General features: G+C 38.0%; 2 protein-coding genes across 4 annotated transcripts; one reads left to right on the forward strand and one right to left on the reverse strand.

Annotated features, from left to right (window-relative positions):
* Positions 1–247: 247 nt before the first annotated feature.
* LOC147325817 (plasminogen receptor (KT)-like) lies at positions 248–6508 on the reverse strand. Of its 3 annotated transcripts, none has more exons than XM_086300534.1 (5): positions 6201–6411; positions 6013–6109; positions 2997–3127; positions 2771–2880; positions 248–1877 (listed from the first exon to the last, which is right to left on the reverse strand). In XM_086300534.1, exons 2-5 carry the CDS (start codon positions 6091–6093, stop codon positions 1750–1752), a joined length of 450 nt encoding a protein of 149 aa, XP_086156660.1. In that variant the 5' UTR covers positions 6094–6109; positions 6201–6411; the 3' UTR covers positions 248–1749. The 3 variants fall into 3 exon arrangements, with proteins under 3 accessions (XP_086156660.1, XP_086156658.1, XP_086156659.1); XM_086300533.1 differs by lacking the exon at positions 6201–6411 and adding an exon at positions 6422–6508 and having other exon boundaries at positions 250–1877; XM_086300532.1 differs by having other exon boundaries at positions 6013–6411.
* A 3927-nt stretch (positions 6509–10435) lies between these two features.
* LOC147325818 (coxsackievirus and adenovirus receptor homolog) lies at positions 10436–18336 on the forward strand. The gene is made up of 10 exons (XM_086300535.1): positions 10436–10674; positions 11558–11618; positions 11803–12059; positions 12421–12517; positions 12798–13064; positions 14274–14384; positions 15810–15878; positions 16027–16080; positions 16214–16340; positions 17393–18336. The coding sequence occupies exons 2-10, from the start codon at positions 11564–11566 to the stop codon at positions 17877–17879; spliced, it is 1524 nt and encodes a 507-aa protein (XP_086156661.1). The 5' UTR covers positions 10436–10674; positions 11558–11563; the 3' UTR covers positions 17880–18336.
* The last annotated feature ends 6587 nt before the right edge of the window (positions 18337–24923 follow it).

Here is a 24923-nt window from a genome sequence, read left to right on the forward strand (position 1 = left end):
TATGAAAGAGGACATAACTTTACACATTAACTTCTAACAATTTAAGCCCAAAGAGTCATCCTGAGAAATGTCATTTAATATGCAGCATTTCATTATCACGTTAAAAAACAAACAAACCCCACATACTGCTTAAGTTGCTGCTCTTTGAGATTAAAAGATCTCATTACATTAACAGAAACACTGACATCCCTGCTCTACAGCTTTGCATTCAGGGGGTGTCCTTGTCACAAAGATCAATTCAGACACTGAAATCTTTTCAATTTTCTTTTTTTTATTAATTTAAAATTTTTTCCAGATGTCAAACACAAAGTATAGATATCAGCACCTTGGAATCTACTGTGATGGCTTAAAAAAGTTGGAGGTCCAACAGCTTTGTATTGAAGCTCCCTCACACCTACAATTAAAATTTTAGTGTTGAAAATAATACATTTTATCTGTCAATACAAATGTCTGAGAATCTTTACCAATAATGCACCATTACATTTTGATCACTTCAGCTGTTGGTTATCGGCAACTGCAAAAGTTACCAGCCTGGCAGAGGGCATTTCATCAAAACAAAGCTTCTTAGAAAGTAACACGTCTATGACCTGGATAGAAAAGAACCACAGACTGAATACAAAGGATGGATTGTAGCCACTGAAATGAGAAAGAAAGGGCAAGCCTTTGCTGTTCCAGGACAGCAGGAGCTGAATGTAAAGGAGAAAAAGTGGAGGGTTTGGATGCTACGTCCATCTTTTGCATACAGTCTATCATCTAAACAGAGAGGCAAGTGACCTGCAACAGTCATCAGTGTTTCAGGAGCTTTTTAAAGGCGACGTATTACACATAAGAGCCAGATAAAATGAGCTGTTATGAAGAGTGTTTAAGAGAATTTCTGCTCTGCACTGGTCTAATTGCAGCTTTGACCAACAATCATTGTCTTACCACTTTGTTCAATCATCATCATTACATTCATGAACCAGGCTTATAGCAGCTGGTATTCTTGTTCATCTAAATACAACAAAACCCCCCAGAGAGATAACATAAACTGATTAATATTACTATCAATTTCCCTTCAAGTCCATCATACATAATCAAAGCAAACCCTGGAAAATAACAACCTAAAGAAAACACTGATGATATAACTGCAATTGTGCAATATTTAGAGACAAGTTATCTGCTGTGGTCACACAATGCTCTTATAACACTGTAATAAAACTTAACTCATGGATCAACATGTGGCATACACCAATCAGGCATAACATTATGACCACTAGCAAAGTGAGTAACACTGATTCAGACTATTCAACACGGAGGCCACACCTGGCATCTTGGTGCCAGATATCATGTGATGGGTCAGGGCCGCTTTGGCAGCAAAAGGGCGACCAACACAGTGTTAGTTAGGTAGTCATAATGTAATGCCCGATTGGTGTATCTGAAAGACTGAAATGAGACAGAATAAGGAGCCTTTCGTTCAATAAAGGTCAACCTGACAGAGAGAAATAGCAGAGCCTTAAAATTTTCCATGATAGAGGACGTTTGTTCTATAAATTATTACATTATTTCTCCAAGAAGGAGCTGAGGCCGCTTTTACCTTAATGCTACATAAAGTATAGTTGTGTATCGTTTAGGGAGTGGGTATGTTTTGGACAGTTAAACCTGAGGTTTCTTTGTGAGCCACTTCCCCGTCTTTGTGGTTTGTTGAAAACGAAATGTACAGTGGCTGCAGCTCCTCTCTGGAACCACGCTGTTAGACAATAACTAATTACATTATTTCTCCAAGAAGGCGCTGAGGCTGCTTTTAGCACGGCGGGCCTTCTCTATGCTCTCAAAGGTTGGAGTCCCTTGAGGTAACTGTAGACGGTCATTTTCAGTCTCCATGATATTCTCAGCTTCCCCTAAAGACATCATGAAAAACACATTTAATGGGTATAATTAGTGACTGCAATCTTTTTTAAAAATGTCATTAATGAATAACTAAACACAATATTTGTTAAACATTTAGATGCATTATTTGGTAAACAGTAAGGTCCATTTGGACAGAGACTTTTTCTTTTTTAGCATTTTGGTTCTGTTCATTACCACAATTAATTTTAAATATAACAACTTTAAATATAATTAACTCAGATCCAGTTGAACTGCCGACTGTCAGCCTTAATTCAGTGGGTTGAACAAAAAGATTGCACAAAAATGTGAGAACTAAAATGCAATCCCATCATTTCAGGACATCAAAAGTAACTGGACAAATAAAATAAAATGTATTCATTTGAATCGTGCTAATGCAAGCGCCACACCTCAAATCAACTCCAGGGCTTCTATCTGCTTAATTGATAATGACATAACAAAGGAAGTGCCCACACCTGCCCATGAAATAGCCTTTCAGTCAAATGTCCAATTACTTTTTGTCCCTTTAAAAAGCGGGGGGCACACGTTAAGGGGCCGGAACTCCAAAACCTTCATCCGATTTGAATGTGGATTTTCTCATATGAAAGCTGGGCGTCTACACATTATATAGATGCCCATCATAGCGGAAAGTGGAAATTGTTTTGGTAAACAGACACTATTCACGTATTTAAATATATATATGGACCTAACTGTATATTAGAGCCTGTGTTTTCTGGATATAGTGAGTCTGTGTTCTGCTGTTCAAAGTAAAATAATCCTCTAAACCCAAAGCAAAGAATCACTATATAATGCTTGATAAGGATTTATTTACCCGTCTGTGCACCCTCTTTTTAAATGTTAAACAGGTTTCTTTAAGATGATGATGCCTGTAAGTGTGTAGCTTTACCTCTCATACGATTAATAAGCGTTCCATAGGCGCTGTCCATCTGGTAGGCAAATATGAAACTGAGAGGTATGATGGGAGCCAGCATGCCTGGGTTCTTTCTTTTAATAGCTCTAAAGAAAAATGATGATAAACAGAAGACAATATTTAACTGCAAAGATAAAAGCACAACACAGAGATGAGTCTGTGTGTGTTTGTGTCAGATCTTTGTGAGGTGTTAGAATCTCACCCTGCAGTTAGTCCCACTGTGGCCACCGCAAAGAAACTGCCAAAGTATTTCAGAAACTCTCTGGACCAGGCGATCTGCATCGCCATCTGCCGCTCTCTCATCTGGTTCTGCATCAGAATCTGGCGCTCCATCTGGGCACATGCACGCGCGCACACAGACACACAAAAATAAATTAAGAAGAAATGATGAAATAAAATTTTCCCTGCTTGGTAAGATTTCATTTTCAGTTATAATCAATTTCAGTCAATTACTGTTGATCAGAGCTGTAATAATCATCTGATTCATCAGTTAATTGTTTTATGAGAGTACAGACAGTTTAAAGAGATCTCCATAAGCACCAAAGGCTTAGTACTTTTTAAAAAAGCCCCTAAAAACTTGTAGGAAGTGTACATTACGTGAACAGAGATGTGATTAGTTGGGAGCACAGACTGAACTTCTATGTATGCTTGAGAAGTTTCTTTGGAATTTTTTTTAAGTCATGAAACTAAACCCTGGAATCCACTGCTGTAAACATGCCAACTACAAACACTACGCTCTAGGGAAGGAGGAAGTGACAAACTTTTCATCTCCACAATCTGGGTGTTTCGTACTCCTGACATCGACTCTTGGCTGTACACTCTTTAGGTTCAATGGAAATTACAGGAATGACTTCTGTAATTGACAGTGTTTGTTCTTTTAAAGCCAGCATCCGCTGAAACAAACTAGTGAGTAGTCTGAGCACACTTAAGGGTGTCCCCCTTTAACGGCCCATGTTGTGAATGAGTGAAGAATGCATTTATGAAAAGAAAGCATTTCCCGCTCCTCCACACCATGTGTATGAGCTGCAGGAACGGGAAATGGGGTGACACGTTCGCTGAAAGGTCAGCTTTCATGACGGCTTCATCTGGGTCACAAAAAAGGAAGTAAATGGAAGATAGAGGATGTTAAATTTGAATAAACTATCCTGAAACTCACTCCAGCATCTAAGTACATAGATGCTGCAGGGTCTCCATCTTATAAAAATGAAGCAGTTCAATATGCCCATATACACAAATACGTAACATAAGTAAAGATCACTGCACATCTTTGCTCAGCCACCAGTTTCACATTATTAGTTAGTTTGTCTCCAAAGCACTCAACCTGAAATGGCCCTCTGATGTACTCATTCCTAATCATGTCCTTCATGGTCACTCCAAACAAAAAAATCTTAACATCTTCAACTCTGTCACCTCCAGTTTTCCAAACCACACATCATAGCATCTTAAAAACCTTTCCTTTCAGTCTGCAACTATCCATCACAAATTACCGCTGACACTCGTCTCCACCCACTGTTACTTTGGATGGTTGGATGCTATTTAAACTCATCCACTTTCACTGCCTCTGCTCCTTCAATATTCTGCCCATCTCCCTCTCATTTTTGTGCTGATGCCAAATGACTCATGAGTGTTTATAATAATGAACACTTATAACAACAATAATAATGATAATGTGTCATCTACATTAAAGACTTCAGGGTCTTTGTATAACATTCTTTACCATTTTCTGTTTCTACAGGCTGTTTGTATGGGATAGCTACGAACCCATAAGTGATAAATTAGCCCTATTAGTGTAGATGTGCAATTCAAAACTAGACAAACATATCTGCTGGTGGGAATATCAAAAGGAAAAGATTTGGTTTTGGCAAGCTCAGACAAGCAGCAGACTGTGACTCTGGGACAGGACTGGAAAAAGCAGAAATGAACCAACGCAGTCTGAGGGTGACATTTGTGAAGGGTGCAAGTATGAACACAAAGCGGGACACTAACTTGAAAACAGATGCACACAAATCATCATGATCTACACATTGGAAGAAGGAAAAGAAACAGATGTAACATGTGAGAAAGAAAAGCAGAGCAAATACATGCGGAAAATATGTGCAGCAGGTATTCCTGATGAATACAAAATATTTCATGTTAGGGTTTTTTTGTGGATTAAGGTTTTTTTTTTTTGCATGTTTGCAAACTTTGACTTTTGGGCACTCTGTATGCTCTCATGCTTTTAAAAATGATTTGTCCAAAATTGGATATGGAGTAATGTTCCTAAATGCACTAGTAAATCCACAAAGAAAGGACTCAAGGACCTGAGGTGCCTAACCAATGCTAAGATTTCAATTCTATTGAAATATTGCCAGGGGATTGAAAATAGCATTAAAAAAGCATCTTACAGTTACAGTAATTTGGAAAGATTTCAGAAAGCTTTGACCCTCTTTGACTCCATCTTTCCAAAGAAAGTTCCTCCTGCTTAAGACAGCAATATGAACATCTGAGCCCAGTGGCGTATTTCCACAGAAGAATTTCTTTTTGTGACTAAAAATTGAGGAAGAGTGAGGTTAAAGCTGAGTGTATGCTCACCCCAGTCCAGAAGCCATAGCATGATCTTCACCAGGGTAACAAACTTTTTTTCTACCTGTGCAAGTTTCCTCTTTAAGTAGAATCACAGTGGTACCTGCTGTGAAATCACTTTGGGCTGGTTTTTGACTTTGGTGTGTAGTAATACTTAAACACTAAAAGAAAGATGGTATGCGTGTCGTCATTAGGACAGGGGTTTGTGTCAGTGTGTGGGACAAAGGAAGTAACGCACAGTGATCACACTACTCAGACAATGAGCAGTGTAGTTAATTACCTCCTCCAGAGAGTAGTGGGAAAGTAGTGGGTCTAAATGGATTTGGTTGTAGTCATAGAGATTAAAAATGTTTGCAGACCTACAGTTGCTGTGGATGTCTCCTGTACTCATGGAGCTGATACAAAAATAATGCAAATAAACAAGTGCACAATTTAAACTTAGTCCGACATCATTTCAGCATCTGCAACTAGTACAATTTCAAAGTATGAAGGTAAAACCTTTTGGTGGGAAGGTTTGGGGCAATTTTATGTGTTAAAAAATAATTAAAAATCTGCTTTTTTTTTTTTTTGCTTTTTCACTTTCACCATCTTTCACTAGTGAAAGATGTCACAGCAGAGGTCAGAGGTGATGTGCGAGTGGGTGCACTTTCACTCACCTGCAGCCGTGCATTCGTTAGCATGAATTCTTGTTGCTTTTTTAAATTGTCATCCATGGATTTGGACAGCAGGACACCCATGGCTGCGTTGGCGTTTCTGTGAATTAAACACGCAGTCATTCAAACGTGCTGCTCTGCTCTCATCACAACAGCAAACAAAATTCCAGAGTCGGGCTTAGAAAAGCCACCTGCTTCAAACTGGATTTGTTTCAGCATGTAGTGACCTCTTCAGTCCTTCAGTGTCTCTTCACTTCAGCTTTAGCTTTAAGCCTCAACTCATTTTAAGCTTTCCCGTTAAGTTAGCGAATAACAACACGACTACTGTCTTTAACCTAAATGAAACTGTTGTCCGTATAAACTTTTATATTTCATGACAAGTTGGAGAACTTAAAATAAAAGCTTTACATACCCCAAACACTTTGAAGACTAAGCTAAATGCTGGGGAAAGGACTCCGGAGTGGATCGTCAAAATAAAAGCCACGCGCACTGCCTTTTTAGCGGAAGGAAATGACGTCTTACTTCCGGCTAAACTAACTGTTTTTTTTTGTTTTATTCATTCATTTATTTGCATTCGAAATATAAACAGTAAGTTGAACGAAATGAAAATAATAAATAATAAAACATAAATAATAGAAAACAACAACAACAAAGACTGTAATACAATTAAAACACACAGGAAATAGTTTTTATAGCTTTTCATTTCAGTTTTAATTTTAGTCACATTTGTAAAACACTTATTTTAAAACAAACACAAAAGCAAGTTGACAAGATCAACCAAAACAAAACAAATCTATGATGATTTTGTCAAAGTATAGGAAGGGACAGAATGATTACTTGAAGGCTAAAGTGACTTAGATGGTGTAGTTTGGCTCCCTCTATTGGTTCTCATGGGTCACTTAAATAGTAGCGTTACACGTTGACTCGTTGAATGAATGGCTTGATTTAAGATACGTAAACTCCGGGTGGTGGAGAGTTTTTATTAAAGCAATAATAATAATAATAATAATAATAATAATAATAATAATAATACTACTACTACTACTACTAATAATATAGCAGCCTAGTAGTCTCTTAAAACCTTTGGATTGAATGGTAACTGGGTTAATTATACAAGAGTTTTACTTCAGATAGCTTTGTTTTAATCATTGACAGTATAGTTTTAATCTTGAATGATCATCAATGGAAGATCATTCAAGATTCAATGAAAATTATACATATATTAATGCATATGACACCAATTTGTAAGCTAAATATTTAACAGTGTGGATGGTGGATACATGACCAGCAGAGAGAGGGACTGACTTTCAAAATGAATTCCTGTCAGTTTTATTTATTCTTGTATTTGAATAACGGAGTAGCATTAATTTAGCACTAGTAGTGATATAGTTTGAGATATACTCGGAGCTGCGGTGGACTTTGATGAATTCTGAAACTTCTTCTCTCCTGAAAGTGAAACAGAAGTTAAACTGCCAGATGAAATTTCATCTAGTCACGGCTGGAGTTTTTGGACTTTGAACCACCTGAGCCATCAGGTGTGACATGATCCTACCATGAATTTGCGGGAAAAATAGCATCCCATGCTTGTTCTTCTTCAGTTTTCCCCTCTGAATTCATGAATCAAAAGCAAAATGAACTGGACTTATGTGATAGTTTCATGCTGCAGTGACTCATATCAAGCCAAGCTATCATGTACCATCAGTGAATTACAACGGCAGTGGGAACTTCTCATCTGTCACCTTCCTGGCAACTTCACATGACAAATGCTAACTTAAATAAACCGTGTAGAGATATGTCACACAGAGAAGTCACAGTGTTAAGTACATGTGTGAACGGTCGTCACTGCGGACAAAACTTCTCCATATTACATCTGTTTATTTTTCTTTTTGAATACAATAATTTACTTATTAATAATTTTAATTAATTACATTTAAAGGAAAAATAAATAAAAGATGTCATGTCAGTGTTTCAGATATCCTTGCCTCGCCAACACCGTGTCTTTGTCATAGTACCTTTTACAGACAGACAGCTATTTTACCTGTTTTCCGTAAGTGAAAAAGACTGTGAAAATAAAGCTTCTCGTCACATTAGCTGATATTCCTGATTCAGCCAAGAGGTAAGCACATGGGAAACCCAGAAATGTTTTATGGTTCGATGTTATGCAGGTTGGCACAGGATAATGTCTGGATGACACCCTGCTGTATATTCCACATGAGGGATGACTTGACATGCAGGTAAAAATTCCCTCAGATAAGGTTATTTCATTCAACTCCAGCTTTCCAGCTTTCAGCACATGACTTGTTAAGTGTTGTGTAAACATCTTGGTTTTGCGCGTGTGTTGATTTAAACGGTACTTTTTTACAAATACATTTACATGCCAAATGAAAATTCCACAGTATTGACTGCTCTGGGGTATTGAGTCAAATACATGTGGCTTAAACTCATTGGGCAAAATTCTGCTTTGTTTAAATTTACTTGTTAATATTGCACTATGGCTTTTGTGTTTATATGCAATACTTCTCATCAGAGTAGCTGTTATGTTAGGGTGGCATAGTGCTGTCATGGTTAGGACTGTCCCCTCACAGCAAGAAGGTCCTGGGTTTGGGTCCTGCGTGGACTTTGAATGTTCTCCCCATATCTCCCCGTGTGTGGGTCTACACCGGGTATTCCTGCTTCCTCTCACAGTCGGGTGGATGGATGGATAAGAAATGCTGAGGCAGCAGTACTTTCAGAGCTCATTTAACAGCTTCACAACCAAAGGTGGACTCAGCACCCACCTATAGCTCTTCTCATGGTCTTAATGCATGATCACTACACAACTTCATCAGTCAATCGGTCTGTTGGTTGACTTTGAATGATCCCCTTAAAACTAATACGTTGGCTTTGCTATATGAATTTTGCAACCCAACCTAATTTAGATCAAGTAGTTATGTATTTTATCTTATTCTTTTTCTTTCTGGATATTGTTTATTGTTGCCGTCATTAGTAATACTGAAAAAGTAAAACTTTAGTAGAGAAGCTTTGGTGGGATCCAACTTCTTCCAGGAATGTGCCTGATTTACTGCCAGCACAAGAACCAAGCTCTAACTGGAACTGAAACAATGAGCAACACCCTGGTGGAGTCAAATGTCTTCTCCAAGCCCACAAAACACATATAGACTGTAAACGTGTAGACACATAGCCACCTAGGTGAGGGGTTTTTAGGCATGTCCTGCTGGGAAGAAGACATGGGGGAGACCCAGGACACACTGGCCTGGTGGCCTAGGAGGGGATATGTCTCTGCTTAGACTTCAACTCTGATGACCCAGATCCAGAAAAGAAGATCGATAGATGGATAGATTCTGAGTTAAAAACTTAATCAAAGAGTTACAGAGACACTATTAATAACTGTAGTTTTTAGAGGTGTTACGTGATAATAAACTATACTAAACACGTTTAAGGGGAATGAGTATGGCAAACACTGAGCTGAGGTTAATAAGATCATGTCTTGCTCATTACTTACCATCAACAGCGTATTACTATGATGTAGTAGAGGGGAAAACCTTTGGTACTGGCCCTGCTGGTGTTAAGTATGGAAAGGAAGGATAAAGCATTAATAAGTTACTAATAAAGTGATACTGTGCTATTAATAAGCAATTTGTAAATGATAAATATTTAACTTAGCATACTGAAATTAAAATAGTTACATGCAGTTTAAAAAGAACATCTATGAAGACAATGAACAAAAATTACAAAGTATTATAGTATAGTATTTAATTTTTGCTGCTTCAACCCTGAGTCAAAGTATAAAAAAAAGCCAACGACATCATTGATTGATTGATCTTAACCACAACCCATGGTAGTAGTTAATTAGTTTTCTCAAGTCTTGATAACCAGAGAAATGTAACCATTAGCCATTATAAGTGGTACATTAAATAAATAAATAAATACATTTTCTAAGAAAAAAGTCCTTCTTGATTCTTTCCCCCAAGTTATAGAGTTAGGATTATGACCTTAGACCGAGAGTTCAGGTGCTGCTGCTGGAATTTTACTTATTATTTACACTAAAATATTTACACAGCCTATTTTCTTTAAGTAGAGGATATCTTTGCTAACTCTTTCATCACTAATGATGATATTGTTATGAGTTTTACCTGGATTAATATTTACAGTAAGTGGTCAAACTGGGTGATACTAAGGTAGTATAAAAAATTCCCGATAAAGGACGCCATAGTTTGGGAGTCCTGACCACATAGACAGAAACAAGTGCGTTAAAAAAATACCACAAAAAACTAACCAGTATTAGTTTCGGACACAAGCTACAGGACTCGAATGTTGCTCAATATGTGTTTGCTGATCATTAATGTTTGAGCCACTATATTTGGAGGAGTTTACTGTCGGGAACATTTTGATCGCTTCTTTATCGGTGTGTTACAGTAATCACAAGTCAGCTTCCGTGTGAGCAGCGGAGAGTTAATTTCGAGCCGTCTAAGCTTTCCACGAAAAAACACGCCGTAATTTCATAAAGAAGTTGAGCTGAGTACAGTAAAGGAAGGAGGCGTGGCCACTTCTCCTGCCTTAACTGTTCGAAGGGACTGACGGAGGGAGTTCAGATCACATTTAGAGCTCAAGGAAGAAGGAAATAACTAATGAGAACACAGCTGGCTGTTTTTGAATGACCTACAGGTAAGAGGACATATTATTTATTTAGGACAACTCAAAAATTTATATATATATACACATATATATTTTTAACACTAGAGCAACACCATCAATAATAACAATATTAATAATGATAAAAAATAATAATGTAAAGATATTCTATGTTCTGTATCTTTTTGCATGTACAAATGAGCCATGTACATTTTTTCTGTTTTTACACAGGCCATCTATTTTTGACGTTAACATTTATTTTTGTCTTTGGATTCTGTTTCGACTCATCTGATTTATCTGTGTATGCATACACGTACTCTAAAACTCCCTTACTATCACGTATCAGATAAGACTATGGTTAACCAAACAGATGACAGATCTTAACAATCAGAGTTCTGCAGAACTGTAGTTGTCTTTCCACTTGGGGAGGAAATCCCGGAGAAAATGTCTATTTATATCCTACTTACTCACCTATCAAAGTTGCTTACTGTGTAAGCAAACAAAGATGCTCTTGTACACATTTGCAGTTGCTGTTAAGTTATATTTTTTCCATAGAAGCCTGGTACAGCTACACTTCCAGATATAATGGTGTGGTGGAAAGATGTTTTATGTAGAGAGGTGGGCTGTTATGTGAGGATGGTGCGGTTGAAGTGTGCTGGCATGGCTTCAGTGTCAAAACAAAAACTTCCCGGTGTTATTTTTTCCTGTTATAAAAGATAAAGAAGAGGGAAGTACTTCTTTGGAGCTGAGTCATGCTAGATTGGGATTACCATGTGATATAGTGTCACACAGCTTTTTGCCAAATTAAGAGGCAAACAAGGTCACACTGCACATCTGGTTTTCTTCGGTAAAGTGACTCATGTTTCATCACTAAAGAATTTCAGCATCTGGTAATAATCCCTTTTTTCATCCTCAGATCTCAATGGACTGGGCCCTTATTATAGTTTTACAAGTGTTATTTCAGCCCTCTCTCTCAGGTGGGTGGTAAATACATTTTTTGGATATGTAGAAGCAAAGTCAGAACAATAACTACATATTTGACACGTGAGGCACTTACAGCTGCAGAGTGAGATTATGTAAAAAGTATAAGATGCTTGTAAACATTTTAAGACTGGAGTGTTTACCTTCATCTTGGCATTATTTTGTGTCATTTCCGTGCAGTCTTATTCACTGTTGAGGCAGAGCAAAGCATGTATACGTCAGAGTTTGGAGAAAGTGTCGTGATGGGCTGCAAGTTCAACCCTAAACCCTCCTATCCTCATCCTGACCTGAACGTGACCTGGCACTGGATCAACTCTGACTCCGTTCAGGACGTGATCCGGCTGGATAATGGCGTGCCGCGCTCGGAATCTCCAAAGTATCGGGGACGAGTGCAGCTTCTGACCGAGGAGCTGGCGGAAGGCTGGGCTAAGCTGAAGGTAATTCCTGGCACTGAGCTACTCAGACTTACATAACACATGTTGGACGGCTTACCACTTAATTCCTACTAACTTTACTCCGAGCATTAAGCTTGTTTAAACTTGCCAGCTCTTCTTCATCTTTTTAAAAATTACTCTCAACAGGTTTAAATTCCCTAGAAAGTGCCACAGGATAACTTTACTGGAACTTTACAGGGGTGTATACTCATAAAATGACTAAGTCTGTTTAATTTTTTATATTATAGTACAGAATAAAACCCTAATAAGAGAGGCAGAGGGAGGGATAGAGCTGAAAAGTTTTCCATTTTGGTTTCTTTAAGAGGGCATAACAGAGGACTCTTGTTCTTTTGTCACTTTACAGATGTCCAGTCTTAGAATCAGTGACGCCGGGAAGTACCAGTGTGTGGTTCATTCAGCGGATGGAGCCGACTATAAAACTATAGCCTTGTCTGTTGAAGGTGAGAAGTACATGTGTTGCAGTGTAGGCCTGTTACTTTTCTTTTCTGAAGATTTCACAAGCATTGTTCTGGGAATGGTCTCGTAACTGCCAAAGCGCATGGTCATTTCTGGCCAGTTAAAGTTTCACTCAAACTGAAAATGAAATAAAGACCACTATTAGTCAATTTTGTAAAAAAAAAAAAAAAAAAAGAGAAAAGAAAAAAGAAAACAATCTTTGACAAACTCAGCACATACTGTTATCAATCTTGCGTTACAATAGAATGTCATTTTCTTCCCTAGCATCTTATAAATCAGTGACCAAACACATTGAGAGGGCAGCAACAGGTGATGAGGTCCTGATAACCTGCCAGTCTGAGGGATACCCTAAGTCAACGGTTGAATGGCAGAATGGAAACCTGAAGACACTCAATCCCAACACCACTGCTGAATCAACACCAGACCAGATTTTTAGAATCACCAGCCAGATAAAAGTCAGCTCATCAGAAAAAAACAACTACACCTGTAAATTTACAAAAGACGGCAGCTCTGCAACAATTTATATTCCAGGTAAGCGTTCGTTTCCAGTCTTGAAATGGTACATGGTATTTACATGTCCTCCTGCGTGTGCATGAGAGTTAGATGCAGCTTATAGCTGTGCCTTTGAGATCAAAAGGAGGGCTTCCTTTCAGGAAGGCGTTGCAGAAGTGGATTTCTTCCAAAACAATACTCACAATATTTAACAGGAAGGGGGATGTAACATAATCCCAGCTTTTCCAGGTGGGAATCATCCAGCTGTACTGTGTGCCTCCTTTAAAAAAAAGGAGAGAAAAGGCTCCAACATTACATACTGTGCCTGTTTAACTGATCAGAAAGTGAAATAGATTTTTTTTAAACAGTCCCCAAAAGAGCAGACGACACTAAAGTTTAAGTGAAGCTCTAAATGTTCAAAGCTACCACAGGAAATATGTTCTCATAACCTGTGTTCCTGTCATCACCAACTTCCTGTTATGATTAGAATTTTGATTTGTACATGTTGGCTTTTATCCCCACCCTACATCAAACTGCAGAGACTTAGATATGTAGATATGATTCCCCCACTTTTTCCACCGCTTTCCTGGAATTCAAAGACCCTCCCATGTGTTTCTGTGAAGCCGGTGGGTGGTGTGTGTCTGGTGTGTGGATGTAGGTGCGTAGCAAATCTTCAAATGTGAGACTTTTCCGTGTCTGCATGTAGGGTGCTCATTGTTTTCACACCAATATGGAAAAAATATATATTTAATCATAACACGTATCGAAACCGTTTCACTTTTAATTTGCTTTGCGTGTGTCATATTTATTTCTTTGATGAAAAACTAGCCACATTTTCCCATGCGGTATTTCCCACAGGAAGCTTTATTGTAAGTCATATTGTAATGATAAACACAAAAGGGTTTAATGATGATCCTGTTGAGGGAAATGAGAAATATATTTTAATTCATTTCTTATACATATAAAATGTTCAATGCTAGAGTAAGAGAAATGTATTTTTAATACAAGAACAAATAAATAAATACATAAAATATGTGAAAGAAGATATTTTTATGTGATCATATCTGCCATTGCACCAGCATAACGAGGCACTATAGCTGCCATAAGGTTTTGTCCTTGACCAGCAAAAGGGAAGTTTGTGGTTATATGCCTTTGGTATGTTTGGTTATTTCCAGAGCGGCTAAAATTGCTAAAGCATAGATATTACCATGAAATACTAATCCCACAATGTTTTGACTCTTTTCACAGATGAAATACCACTTAGTCCTGCAAAAAGTGATGCTGTCATCATTATACTGTGCATAGCAGTGATAGTGGCATTCGTCTCTGTCGGAGTGGTCACCTATCGACGACGAAAAGGTAACCAATCAGTCCCTCAGTTCAGCACAGACAGGAATGCTTACATATCCTGTGTCGTGCTGCAGACAGAAATGTTGGTTTCAAACAAAATGATGGGTAACAATTTAGTGAGGTGTTAAAATACCACAGATAGCAGCAGTTATCTTGAATAATGGGCTTAGATAAAAACAGTTATCTCAAACAATGGATACTTTGCAAGATATTTAAGAAACAAATTCAAAATGAAAGCCAGTCATCTTGCAAAACCTGTAATACAACATGTAGGTGATCTTAATGCAAACCTGCATTTCCCTTTGCCACAAAAACAGACAAAGTATTTAACACCTCGCTGCAAATGCTCGCTCTGGTTTCATTTTAAACATTCAGTAAAACTGCATAAAATGTGCAACGACAGAGCTGACATCGGCTAAATGATTTTAACTTTAATGCCCAAGAAAAACCAAAACTTTGTTGTTGGTCTTGTGCCAAACAGCTCACAGACAATCTGAATTCATTACTCAGCACTGCAAAACGTATCTTTCCTGTGTCAAAGGCTGCGCAGCTCTGACTGGGAAAAAAAGAAAAGAAAACAACACATGCATACTCCCGGGAACACTGGTGACACTGTAGGTCATGTAAAAGAGGAAGCATCTGTGAACGTTTCAGGAGGTTCTTGTCCGATTTGTTCTATAATGCTTGTGATTTGAACAAAACTTTGCTGGAAATTCTTTAGCATGTGACCTGCAGTGTTTTTTTTTTCTTTTTCGTGTGACCATGACTTAGCTTTTTACATTCTACTGCGTTTCGCAACTATCAGACCAGACCGGCTAGATTGTGGGAAACACCCAGTGTGGTTTTGGTTTATCTACAAGGGGAATTCAAAGCTAATTGTAAACGCATGGGTGATTTTTTCAGCACGAGTTTATATTATTGTTCACACACCTCACTCAAGTTCACTGGAAAACTTATTAAACATATTTTCACATATGAATGTGTAAAAATGACGTTTTACTTACAGATAGATCAGGAAACTGTCACACAGTTATCAGGAAGGCATGGATCTTTATTGTGGTGCTTTCAAGAGCATATGATAATATTGGACATTTTGAGGAATAATTGAAACTTCAAAGCCAAAATATTAGAATCAGAATCACAGAGACTTTATTAATCCCAGAGGGAAATTGAGTGATCATATCTGCCATTGCACCAAGCACTGATTTAAAATAAAGTGTAGAAACAGACATATCGATACAAAAATATAGAGAAATACAGAGATATAGGTATAAATATACGTACCTATTTTAGCAAATATAAGATCAATTAAAGAATGTATAATTCAAAACAAACCAAACCCAACAACCTCCATACATTCAGTGTATCAGTGCTTAAAGACTACATCACCTGCTGTACCAGTACGTTGCATTAAAGTGCACTTTTTTGTTACAGGGTCCCACAATCACAGCACTCACAGCACCAGGAACCTCCTGGAAAGACCTGCTCCTACCGCTGCTTCCCGTGAGTTCAGTGGTTATGTTTTTATTGCTGTTTTGCTGTTGAATTTCTACACTGGTTATAAATAAAACTAAGTTCTTCAGTGTTTTTCTTTTTATCTTACTGTCCTCCGTGTTGTCATATTTCTAACAATGCTGTTCCGTCCTGTCAGGTCTGAGAAGTTATGACGACAACTATGAGAACGAGATAGCTCCTTGTAATGAAGGTAGGTAGCTTATCAAGTTGAGAAATATAGTTTACAGGATTTATGTGCCACTGAAAGATTATCTGAAAAGAAAGACCTGCAGGATATTTCACATCTTCAGCAAATGACTGACTGGACTTCTTTTTGTCTCCAGGCGACGTTGAGGAAAATCTGGGGTTGAATGTGAAAACGCATTACTCAGAAAGCTTTCTCAGTGCAGAGCGAAGGAATCAATGCACCACTTTCAGTGCGGAGGAGCTGCCTCGCAGACTGCAAAACAAGTGAGTCATAAATACATGCGTCCAAAATGATTGGGAAATAGACGACTATGCATTTATCCGATATCATTTCCCGTACACGCAGCCTTAAAAAAAAAATTGTTCTTCTTTCCAGAAAATCGCCTTGAATGAATCCTCTTTTCGTTTACTTGCAACCACCCAGCATTGTGCAGAGCTGTGTGTGGCGTGCTACATGAAGTCATCTCAATTAGTGTTCTATTAGGTAGTGGTCCTTGTTAGCAGTAACACCATCCTCTATGAATCTACAGTAATGGATAGCACATTTAAAAAATAATGAGGTTATTGTATTTTTAGGGGTTATTAATCAGAATCAGAATACTTTATTGATCCCTGGGGGAAATTATTTTTTGTTACAGTGCTCCATTATAAACCAACATTAAGACAAGACAGACAATACACTAACTAAGAATAGTACAATATATACGTATATATACATACATAAGTCACTCATAAAGACAAGTTTATGGTCACAATTAATTTACTGTGTGGACTTCAACTAAATTTGTGTTGTATATTCAGCCACAGCCTTCGATTACTTACAGATTTAACTTAATGAAACTATATAATGCTGGGTTTAAACACAGTTCCTGTGACAGCTAAAAACTTTTTATAATACACAAAAGGGAATGACCATGGCATGGCAAGGCTTTTGTTTTCTTTTTTTTGTTCCTACATTTGTGTTTGCGAACAGTACTTCTGCCTATTTAATGCTAATTTATGATAGTTGACTGACATTGTCATGGCTATCGGTTTATCCAAGGCAGCAGTTGCGAAATCAGTGAGCGAGCTTGTGAAGCTCAGCTCAAGAACATTTTTTGAATGCACTGATAGCTACAGTACATGACGATGTATCGCAGTAAAGTTTTTAAATGCAAACGTTGTTATGCAGAAGTCACTGTGAGGTAAAGTAAAAGTAATCTGTAATAAGCCCAGGATCTCGAAAAAGAACTTAAACCTCACAGCCACACCATGCTCTAAATTTGTTTGGGGTTTTGTTGACTTCACAATCTCGACTTTGCTTTTTTTATTTTCAGTGAAGGCCACCCTGTGAATCTTCCTGCTTTACTCCCGGGTCCTGGTGAGACATTTTTCCTTGAGGGACTTCCCGGAAGCGGGAAAACAACTGTAGCCCACATCCTGATCTCATCCTGGACTGAATGGCCCACAGATTCCCTTTCCAACTTCCTCGACCTCAGCGCACTTCATCTTCTCTTATATGTTGACTGCAGCTCCGTGAAAGACGACTTGTTTCAGGAGATAACAACTCAGCTTTCACTCACCAAAAATATATCAACAGAAAAGTTGAGAACTCTTTTAATCACATCTGGCAAGGCTCTGCTTTTGTTGGACAACTACAAAGAAGGAAACCAATATTTCGACGACTCATTAAGGAAGTTTCTAAGTGAACGAACAGGTTGCAGGGTGCTGGTCACGGCCAGCCCAGGACACTGCCCCGTGCTCAGGCAAACGGTTGGGAATGAAGGAGTTCGAAAGCTTCAAGTACAACCTGCAAAGTACTGAGTTTAAAAATAATATTGAGACCAAAGAAAAAACACTGTACATGAGTTAGATTTTTAACAAATGAGGCAAGAGTTTTTTTTGTGTGTGTGTGTGTGTGTGTGTGTGTGTGTGTGTGTGTGTGTGTGTGTGAGTGTGAGTGTGAGAGAGAGAGAGAGAGAGAGATAGGCATTTAGATTTTTTATAAGCCCAGATATGCTGCAGAATGTATGTACTGCATGATGATGTGTATTCAAAGTGATGCTTGGGAAGTTATAGACGTGCAACAAATTATAATTTTGTATTCTTTGTTGTCTTGTTTGTCACTTTCATTACTGTGCAATATGTTTTTTCAAAATTCTTTTAGAGAAAGTACATCATTGTTACTGGAAAAGCTGCATAGTGAAAGCAGTGATAAGAAACTGGTGTTTGCAGAATCTATGAACGCGGCAATTAAAATCTCCTTTTTCAATACATGTAACAGTTCAGATACAGCAGTGGTTTCTGTTTTAGCTCAGTGTGTGTGCATGAAAAAGAGAAAGGTCATAGTTAAGGCATCAGCTAGACTGCAATCAAAGCAGCAACAGCTTCTCTCTGGTGTCAAGAGTAAGAGGAAGTGACACTTTGAGTGTTCCTGACAAGAGATCATTTATGCCAGTAACATTTAATTTAAAAAAAAGAAAGGGTCTTTTTTTTAATTCTTTTTTTAAAATTTTTGTAGGTTCTTCATTTTGTGGAAAAGCTAGCATGTTTACAAAATTTCAAATGGCATCGAGCCAGTAACTTCTCTCAGCCCTGATCTGTTGCACTGGTCGACATCATCTTTTACTAAACTCGATTGTGCGCTTTTTCGCTACGGCTGGTAACTTTACATGATCTCAAAAAGTCCCGAGTCAGCAGTAAACAGCATGTTGTTGTTTCGTTTATCAAATGCACAAAAAGCGATGAACGTTTGTGTGGTAAATAGAGAAGTGAAAGAAAACATGCTTTAAATAAGAGAATGATATCCAAATAATGTGGCTTACTGTAGTTTACAGTCACACACGTGATGTGCGATTAACACTGCAACAAAACAGACGGGGAAATATTCCACCAAAGTAGTTTGTTGTCTTTAAGCTAATACACAACTAAAATGTGATTTTAAAAAAGGAAACTCAGCAGAGATGGGTTTGTAGAAAGCTAAAACAAGACCAAATCCCTAAAGACTCATCACATAATTTTACATGTAGGGAAGAAGGGCCTGAATCAGGGAAGCATCCAAGCAATTTGTCATTTAGCAGCCATAGTAGTTAAACCCAGTAAAAAAAACTAAACAACGCCCCCTAAAAGAAATTTAAATTGTTGTCACAAAAAGACCTCATATGTTTGCTTTATTTCCCCATTTGGCAGTTGATTGGCTCGGTTTCCTGACAGATTTTTTTGAGAGTCCAGGATGTACAAGAAGTGTCTAAAAGATCATTACAAGTGGGATAGAAGAAGGAGAACCATCTCAACAGCACTTTATTACTTGTTGTTTTTTTTCTAAGCCAAGATGGCTAATAGCACTCCAATGCTAAGGCACGGTGGAGGCTGCATCATGTTATGGGGCCGTTTCTCAGTAGAAGGAACTGTTGTAATGGTCAGAAATGAGAAAGAGCGCATGCAACCTAGTCAGCCATCTACTTCTCTTTCAGCACAAGACCTTTACCCCAGACAGCATCTGTTTAAAAAAAAGACTTACCCAACTCCAGGCTTTGCCCTTGTGCACTTTGACTTCAATTCTTCACCATTTTTTAAAAATACAAACTTCTGTCAGATCTGTGTGGAAAATCACACACAACTCTGGGAATACCCGGCTGTCTAACTCCTGGAGTTTATAAAAAAATTCTTCTATATAACTCCCTCTTTATATCCAGTAGAATTGATTAACTGATTATTTTTGAAACAATCTGTGACTTCATGGTTTTTACTGGTCAGAATATCATCCCCTCTTTAGATGATATGCTTTTATGACAATACAACCACTGCTAAAGATGAAAAAGTGTTTTTATGTGTGTGTGTTTTTGCATATTCTTAACGCAAACAAACTTTTTCTTTGAGAAAATGTCTCCTTTTTCATTAAGCTCACCTCACATCTCTATCATTTTTCAAACTAAGCAGTTCCACAGTAGTTTACAGTTGATTTCTAAAGCCAATTAATTTGTATACAAATTTGTTTGTGAAAAAAAACAACTTTTTTTATACATTAAAATGGAAGATTATTGGATGTTTTTGAAATTTTAAAAGAAAAGGCTTAAATTAGATCAGCAAATAAGGGGGAACCAAAAAGCAACAATCCTGGAAACCTTTGCCGATGACCTGTAAAAAAATATCGATGTGGACTAATTTATTTCAATAATGCAAACCAACAAGAGCACTGTAAATTAGATGATCACAGTCCTCATTAGGCAAACATAACAAGCATAAAACAGTATTTTTTTTTTTTTAAATTTTATGCATGTGTTTCACTTTCACAGACAGCTCAAGTAAAGGCAGATAACAGATAATCTATACACTGTGATGTAAGGGCAAACCTTCTGTAAGAAGCTGAGGTGGGGCTGGGTGGGATCTTAGAGGCTGCTGTTCCCTGGAAAAATCTGGCACACAATCTGGAGCGCAGGCATTATCCAAGAAAACCTGCTTTAATGCAAAACCAGGGTGCAGTGTAAACTGGAAACTGGCACGTCATCAAAACACAGATCATTACTTCCAATCAGACCCTAAGAAATCCTTAAGTTGGTGAAGTCATGACTACTATGCCATGGTATCATCCTCATCATTTTCCCCCACATGTGAGGCTGCAGATATTTAAGTCAAAGGGAAGAATCTGACTCAGAGTCATCTGAGAACAACAATTTCTGCAAAATCTGAGACAGAGCTGAATAAGTCTAAATCTTACAATTTGCTGGTCTGCTAACTCAGCTCTGTCTCAGTCACGATACAATCTTGAAAAACATTCAAGCATGAATAAAGGGGAGGAAAAATAAAAGCCAAATGTATTTAAGAATACATTTGTAATGTTTGCAGAGCTCTGTGTGCAAACTCAGCAGTTTGCACACAGAGCTCTGCAAACGTTTTGGTTCTTCTTCCAGCTTTCATTATTGACTGATCTCTGTGTAAAACTGAGACTAAAACCGGACGCACCCTGACACACTCAACACGCTCAATGTAAAGAGCAACTTGGCAGCCTGCATGTGTCGTACTGGGTACGTTTATGATTCACTTAAATATTTTCCTCCCAAAATTTAGCGATGTGAAAGGGAAAACACGACATACGCAATAAATCTGTTTACGTGCCTTTCAGTCACAAACTTGTTCATGAACTTCTTCGGCAAAGCCAGACAGCAGACAGTAAGGTGGTTTTGTGGGCTGCAGATAGGAAAACGCAACATCCAGAACGCAGGAGGGAGAGAACTCGAATAAAACTCTCGCTTTAATTGGCGATTAAATAAATTCAAAAACACAAAGTCCAAAAACCTCCGATATAATCAAACACTACGAGTCAGACAAGGTAATTCTGTACAACAGAAATGGACCCAAAGCAGATGACATGTCGAAGAAGAAAGGGAGGACTGTTTTATTTATAGCCTATACTTACAACTCGATGGGAACAAGAAACAATCCGACAATCAGAAGGTCAGAAATGAAACAAGGCACCAGTGAAAACTTTTATAAAACAAAACAGGAAGCAATCCAAAATATATCGACTAAACACACAGACAACAGAAAGGAAACAAACTAATCGAGTGGGAAGGTAAGTAAGTAAGTAAAATTTATTTATATAGCACATTTCACACTGGAACTCTTTCCCATGTTGCTTGTCTGTGTTTATTGTGCTATGGTGTGTTGATATCTGTGCATTCCTGTATTATCCTTTTGTGTTACACATTTCAATGTTTTTTTTCCCCCTAGCCTGACCTGTCTCCCCAATGTGATGTTTGTGTATTGTATGTACGGTCGGCAAGGTCTGTCATCTCGGTTGTGGGCAAAAGACCTGCAACTGACAAATAAAGGCTATCTCTCTCTCTCTCTCACACACATATAAAAATCACAAAGTGCTTCACAATAAAATCAGAAATACAAATAAAATAATATAAAACAGTGAAAAAATTAATTAAAAGCTTGTTTGTTTATAAATGTCTTCAGCTGCTTTTTAAAGGAGTCAATGGAGTCTAGACAGTGTAAAGACAACAGCAGGGAGTTCCACAGCCTCTGTGCCAGTGCCTGAAAAGTCCGACCCCCACGTGTTTTAAACCTAGTACGCAGGACCACCAGTAACCTCTGACCCGACGACCTAAGTGCTCGGGATGAAGCATGAGGTTTCAGCAGGTCAGAGACATACTGGGGAGCTTCACCGTGCAGAGCTCTAAAAGTTACAACTAAAATCTTAAAATGAACCCTAAAATTTACAGGCAACCAATGAAGAGAAGCCAAAACTGGAGTAATGTGTGACCTCTTGTTTGTGCCAGTTAAAAGTCTTGCTGCAGCATCCTGTACAGACTGAAGGCGATCCAGAGCTGATTTGTTAAGACAAGTAAAAAGACCGTTACAATAATCCAAACGAGAAGAGATAAAAGCATGAATAATCATCTCAAGTTCTGCCTTTGACACCAGTAGCCTGAGTTTAGAAATGTTTCTTAGATGATAAAAAACAGTTCAAGTTGTTTAGAGTGTTTCTCAAGAGACATTGAACTATCAAATATAACACCTACGTTTCTGAGACTCGACTAAAATGAAGGGTCTAAAAAACTGATATGCTGCTTAATTTCTGAGAGCATGTGATCAGGTGCAATAATCAAGGTCTCTGTTTTATCTGCATTTAACTGGAGGAAATTGTCATTTAACCATTGTTTGATTTCTGACAGACAATTATTTAAACACGACAATTTATAAAACAGAAGTTTTGAAAGAACAGTATAATATAATATAATAAGAAATAAAGTCAAAACAGAAAGCGAAATGTTATACAAGACTGAGTCTCAAATGATAAAGCCAAAAGCAGGAAGTTATAATGACCAAAAAAAAACAACAACACAGCACTAAAGAAACAGAAACCAACCTTACCATAAACCACAAAAATAACAAATCCCAGGGACCATCACAGACAGGAGGCTTTTTCTTTAAAGCCAAAAGAGGGTTTTACCCTGGCAGTGAGCAACAGAAAATCTGCCCTGAAAGGAGAAATATCAGTCCCTCGTAACCACGAACACAAATCCAAATAAATGCCACATTTACTTGAGATCAGAGAAATAGATAAGAAAGGCAATAAATATGACTAGACTGAACAGCAAAGCCACCCACGATTATTACACATTATCAGATTTTATTGCCTTGTTCTGATCAGCAGCTGCCTGTAAATGATCTAAAACAACTTCCCCCAAACTCTAAATTGCTAAAGCAGAATCTGCTTATTCGGGGGTTTTTGGTAAGCCTCGGATTTTCTGCTCTTCGCAGCAAATTCAAAAATGGATCATTTTTTAGTTTAATCATTGCGCCTTTACTTTGTTCACTGGAACTGCTGGAAATTTCATTATATTTGTCTCTGACAGGGCTTCATCATTTGGGATTGAGTGAAGAGGAGGGAAAAACACTTACTGCCATGAAAGAGTCAGGAGCTGAAATAACCTTTTTTTTCTGAATCATTACATTTTAGTGTACACACACACACACACACACACACACACACACACACACACACACACACACACACACACACACACAGTCATCAAAAAAAATCCATCAATCCTCATTCTTCTACATTAGACACATAACAGACCGCATAATCGAAGCAGTTTGACCACATTTTCAGAAACATCAGGACTCAGCTTCATTTAGTCAAAAATGCCTCTTCCATAGCTTCCACATTTTAGTATCTTCTTATTCTTAGGAAAACCCAAATTTACGGGAAGCACCAAATGTGTTGCGATATTTTGGAGATGGTTACAGACAGAAGAGAAGTGGTTAATGATGCAAGAGGGGCTTCTTCTTTGTGTTAACATAATTTCACCACCCTCAGCTCTCGCCAGAAAACCATTTGCTAAAGAAACAAAAACTGAGCTCATACGTGCTCTCTCTCAGCTACAAGCCTGCGCCTACATCAGAAGCCTCATGTATTTCATGGCTTTAAGTCTGGGTGACGTCTGGGTTTATAAAGCTAAACGGTGAGTGTAAACCAAAGCTAAGTACTTACTGGGAATTTACTTTTCAGAGATTTCTGTTCATTTAATCAGTGTTTACAAGCATGTTGGTCCAGCCATTAAAGCCTACTTACTGTGGGATCCATCGTTGCCTGCTGTGGTTATAAAAAGTCATTAAAATGTTTGTAAAAAATGTAAAAAAAAAAAAAAGAAAAGAAAAAAGAAACCAAGATAAATCATTTCAGAACTTTTTCCACATTCAATGTGTCCTATAAGCTATACAGTCCTGTTATAAAACAAACCAACATCTCTTAGTTTACTTTCCAGTAGGAGTTTCCAGACGTTAACTTAGTTGCAGCAAAATCCATCATCTGCGTAAGCATCAAAGAGATCAGTTGGAACACAAAAGAATTTCCAAGACATGAGATGGGTCACGGAAAACAAAGACGACGGTCATCAGTAAGTGAAGAAAACAGGGACAATATGGCACATTACATAAAAACTGGAAAGCCCCTCCAAAACTGGTGAAAAGAAAAGAAGAAAGCTGGTGAGGGAGGCTTCCAAGAGGCCTGCAGCAACATTAGAGAAGTAGCAGGGTCATGTACTATATGTGACAACAAGCTCCATATTCTGTATATACATTAGCCTGGGGGAGTTGGGTTGCAAGATGGAAGCTTTTTCTTATAGAGGAAAAACATCCATTTAGGCTCAATTTTGCAGCAAGTCACTAAAAAGCGTGTGATCTGATGAGCCCAAACATCTGCTGAACAAGGTAGTGACTATTCTTCTTTAGCTAGAACAGAGGCATCTGCTAGAAAGCTGAAATAGAAGATAAATTTCACCTTTCAGCACACCACCACTACACATGCACCCACGGAAAAACAAAAATGGCTGAACCAGAAGATGATTAAAG

The sequence above is a fragment of the Aulonocara sp. 'chitande type north' Nkhata Bay genome, linkage group LG7 (assembly GCF_057382095.1).
Source record: "Aulonocara sp. 'chitande type north' Nkhata Bay isolate Kocher_YH1m ecotype deep benthic linkage group LG7, A_spYH_male_GT1.1, whole genome shotgun sequence".
Classification (NCBI taxonomy): Eukaryota; Metazoa; Chordata; class Actinopteri; order Cichliformes; family Cichlidae; genus Aulonocara; species Aulonocara sp. 'chitande type north' Nkhata Bay.

Bases quoted from the DNA above. Each gene is read 5' to 3' on its own strand.
- LOC147325818 (XM_086300535.1), top strand. From the start codon at position 11,564: ATGGACTGGGCCCTTATTATAGTTTTACAAGTGTTATTTCAGCCCTCT. The intron at 12,060-12,420 runs GTAATTCCTGGC...GTCACTTTACAG, and splicing joins AAGGCTGGGCTAAGCTGAAG to ATGTCCAGTCTTAGAATCAG. The intron at 16,081-16,213 runs GTAGGTAGCTTA...TTTTGTCTCCAG, and splicing joins GATAGCTCCTTGTAATGAAG to GCGACGTTGAGGAAAATCTG.
- LOC147325817 (XM_086300532.1), bottom strand. From the start codon at position 6,132: ATGACTGCGTGTTTAATTCACAGAAACGCCAACGCAGCCATGGGTGTC. The intron at 3,128-6,012 runs GTGAGTGAAAGT...GCATGTGCCCAG, and splicing joins TAACGAATGCACGGCTGCAG to ATGGAGCGCCAGATTCTGAT. The intron at 2,881-2,996 runs GTGAGATTCTAA...ATTTTTCTTTAG, and splicing joins ACAGTGGGACTAACTGCAGG to AGCTATTAAAAGAAAGAACC.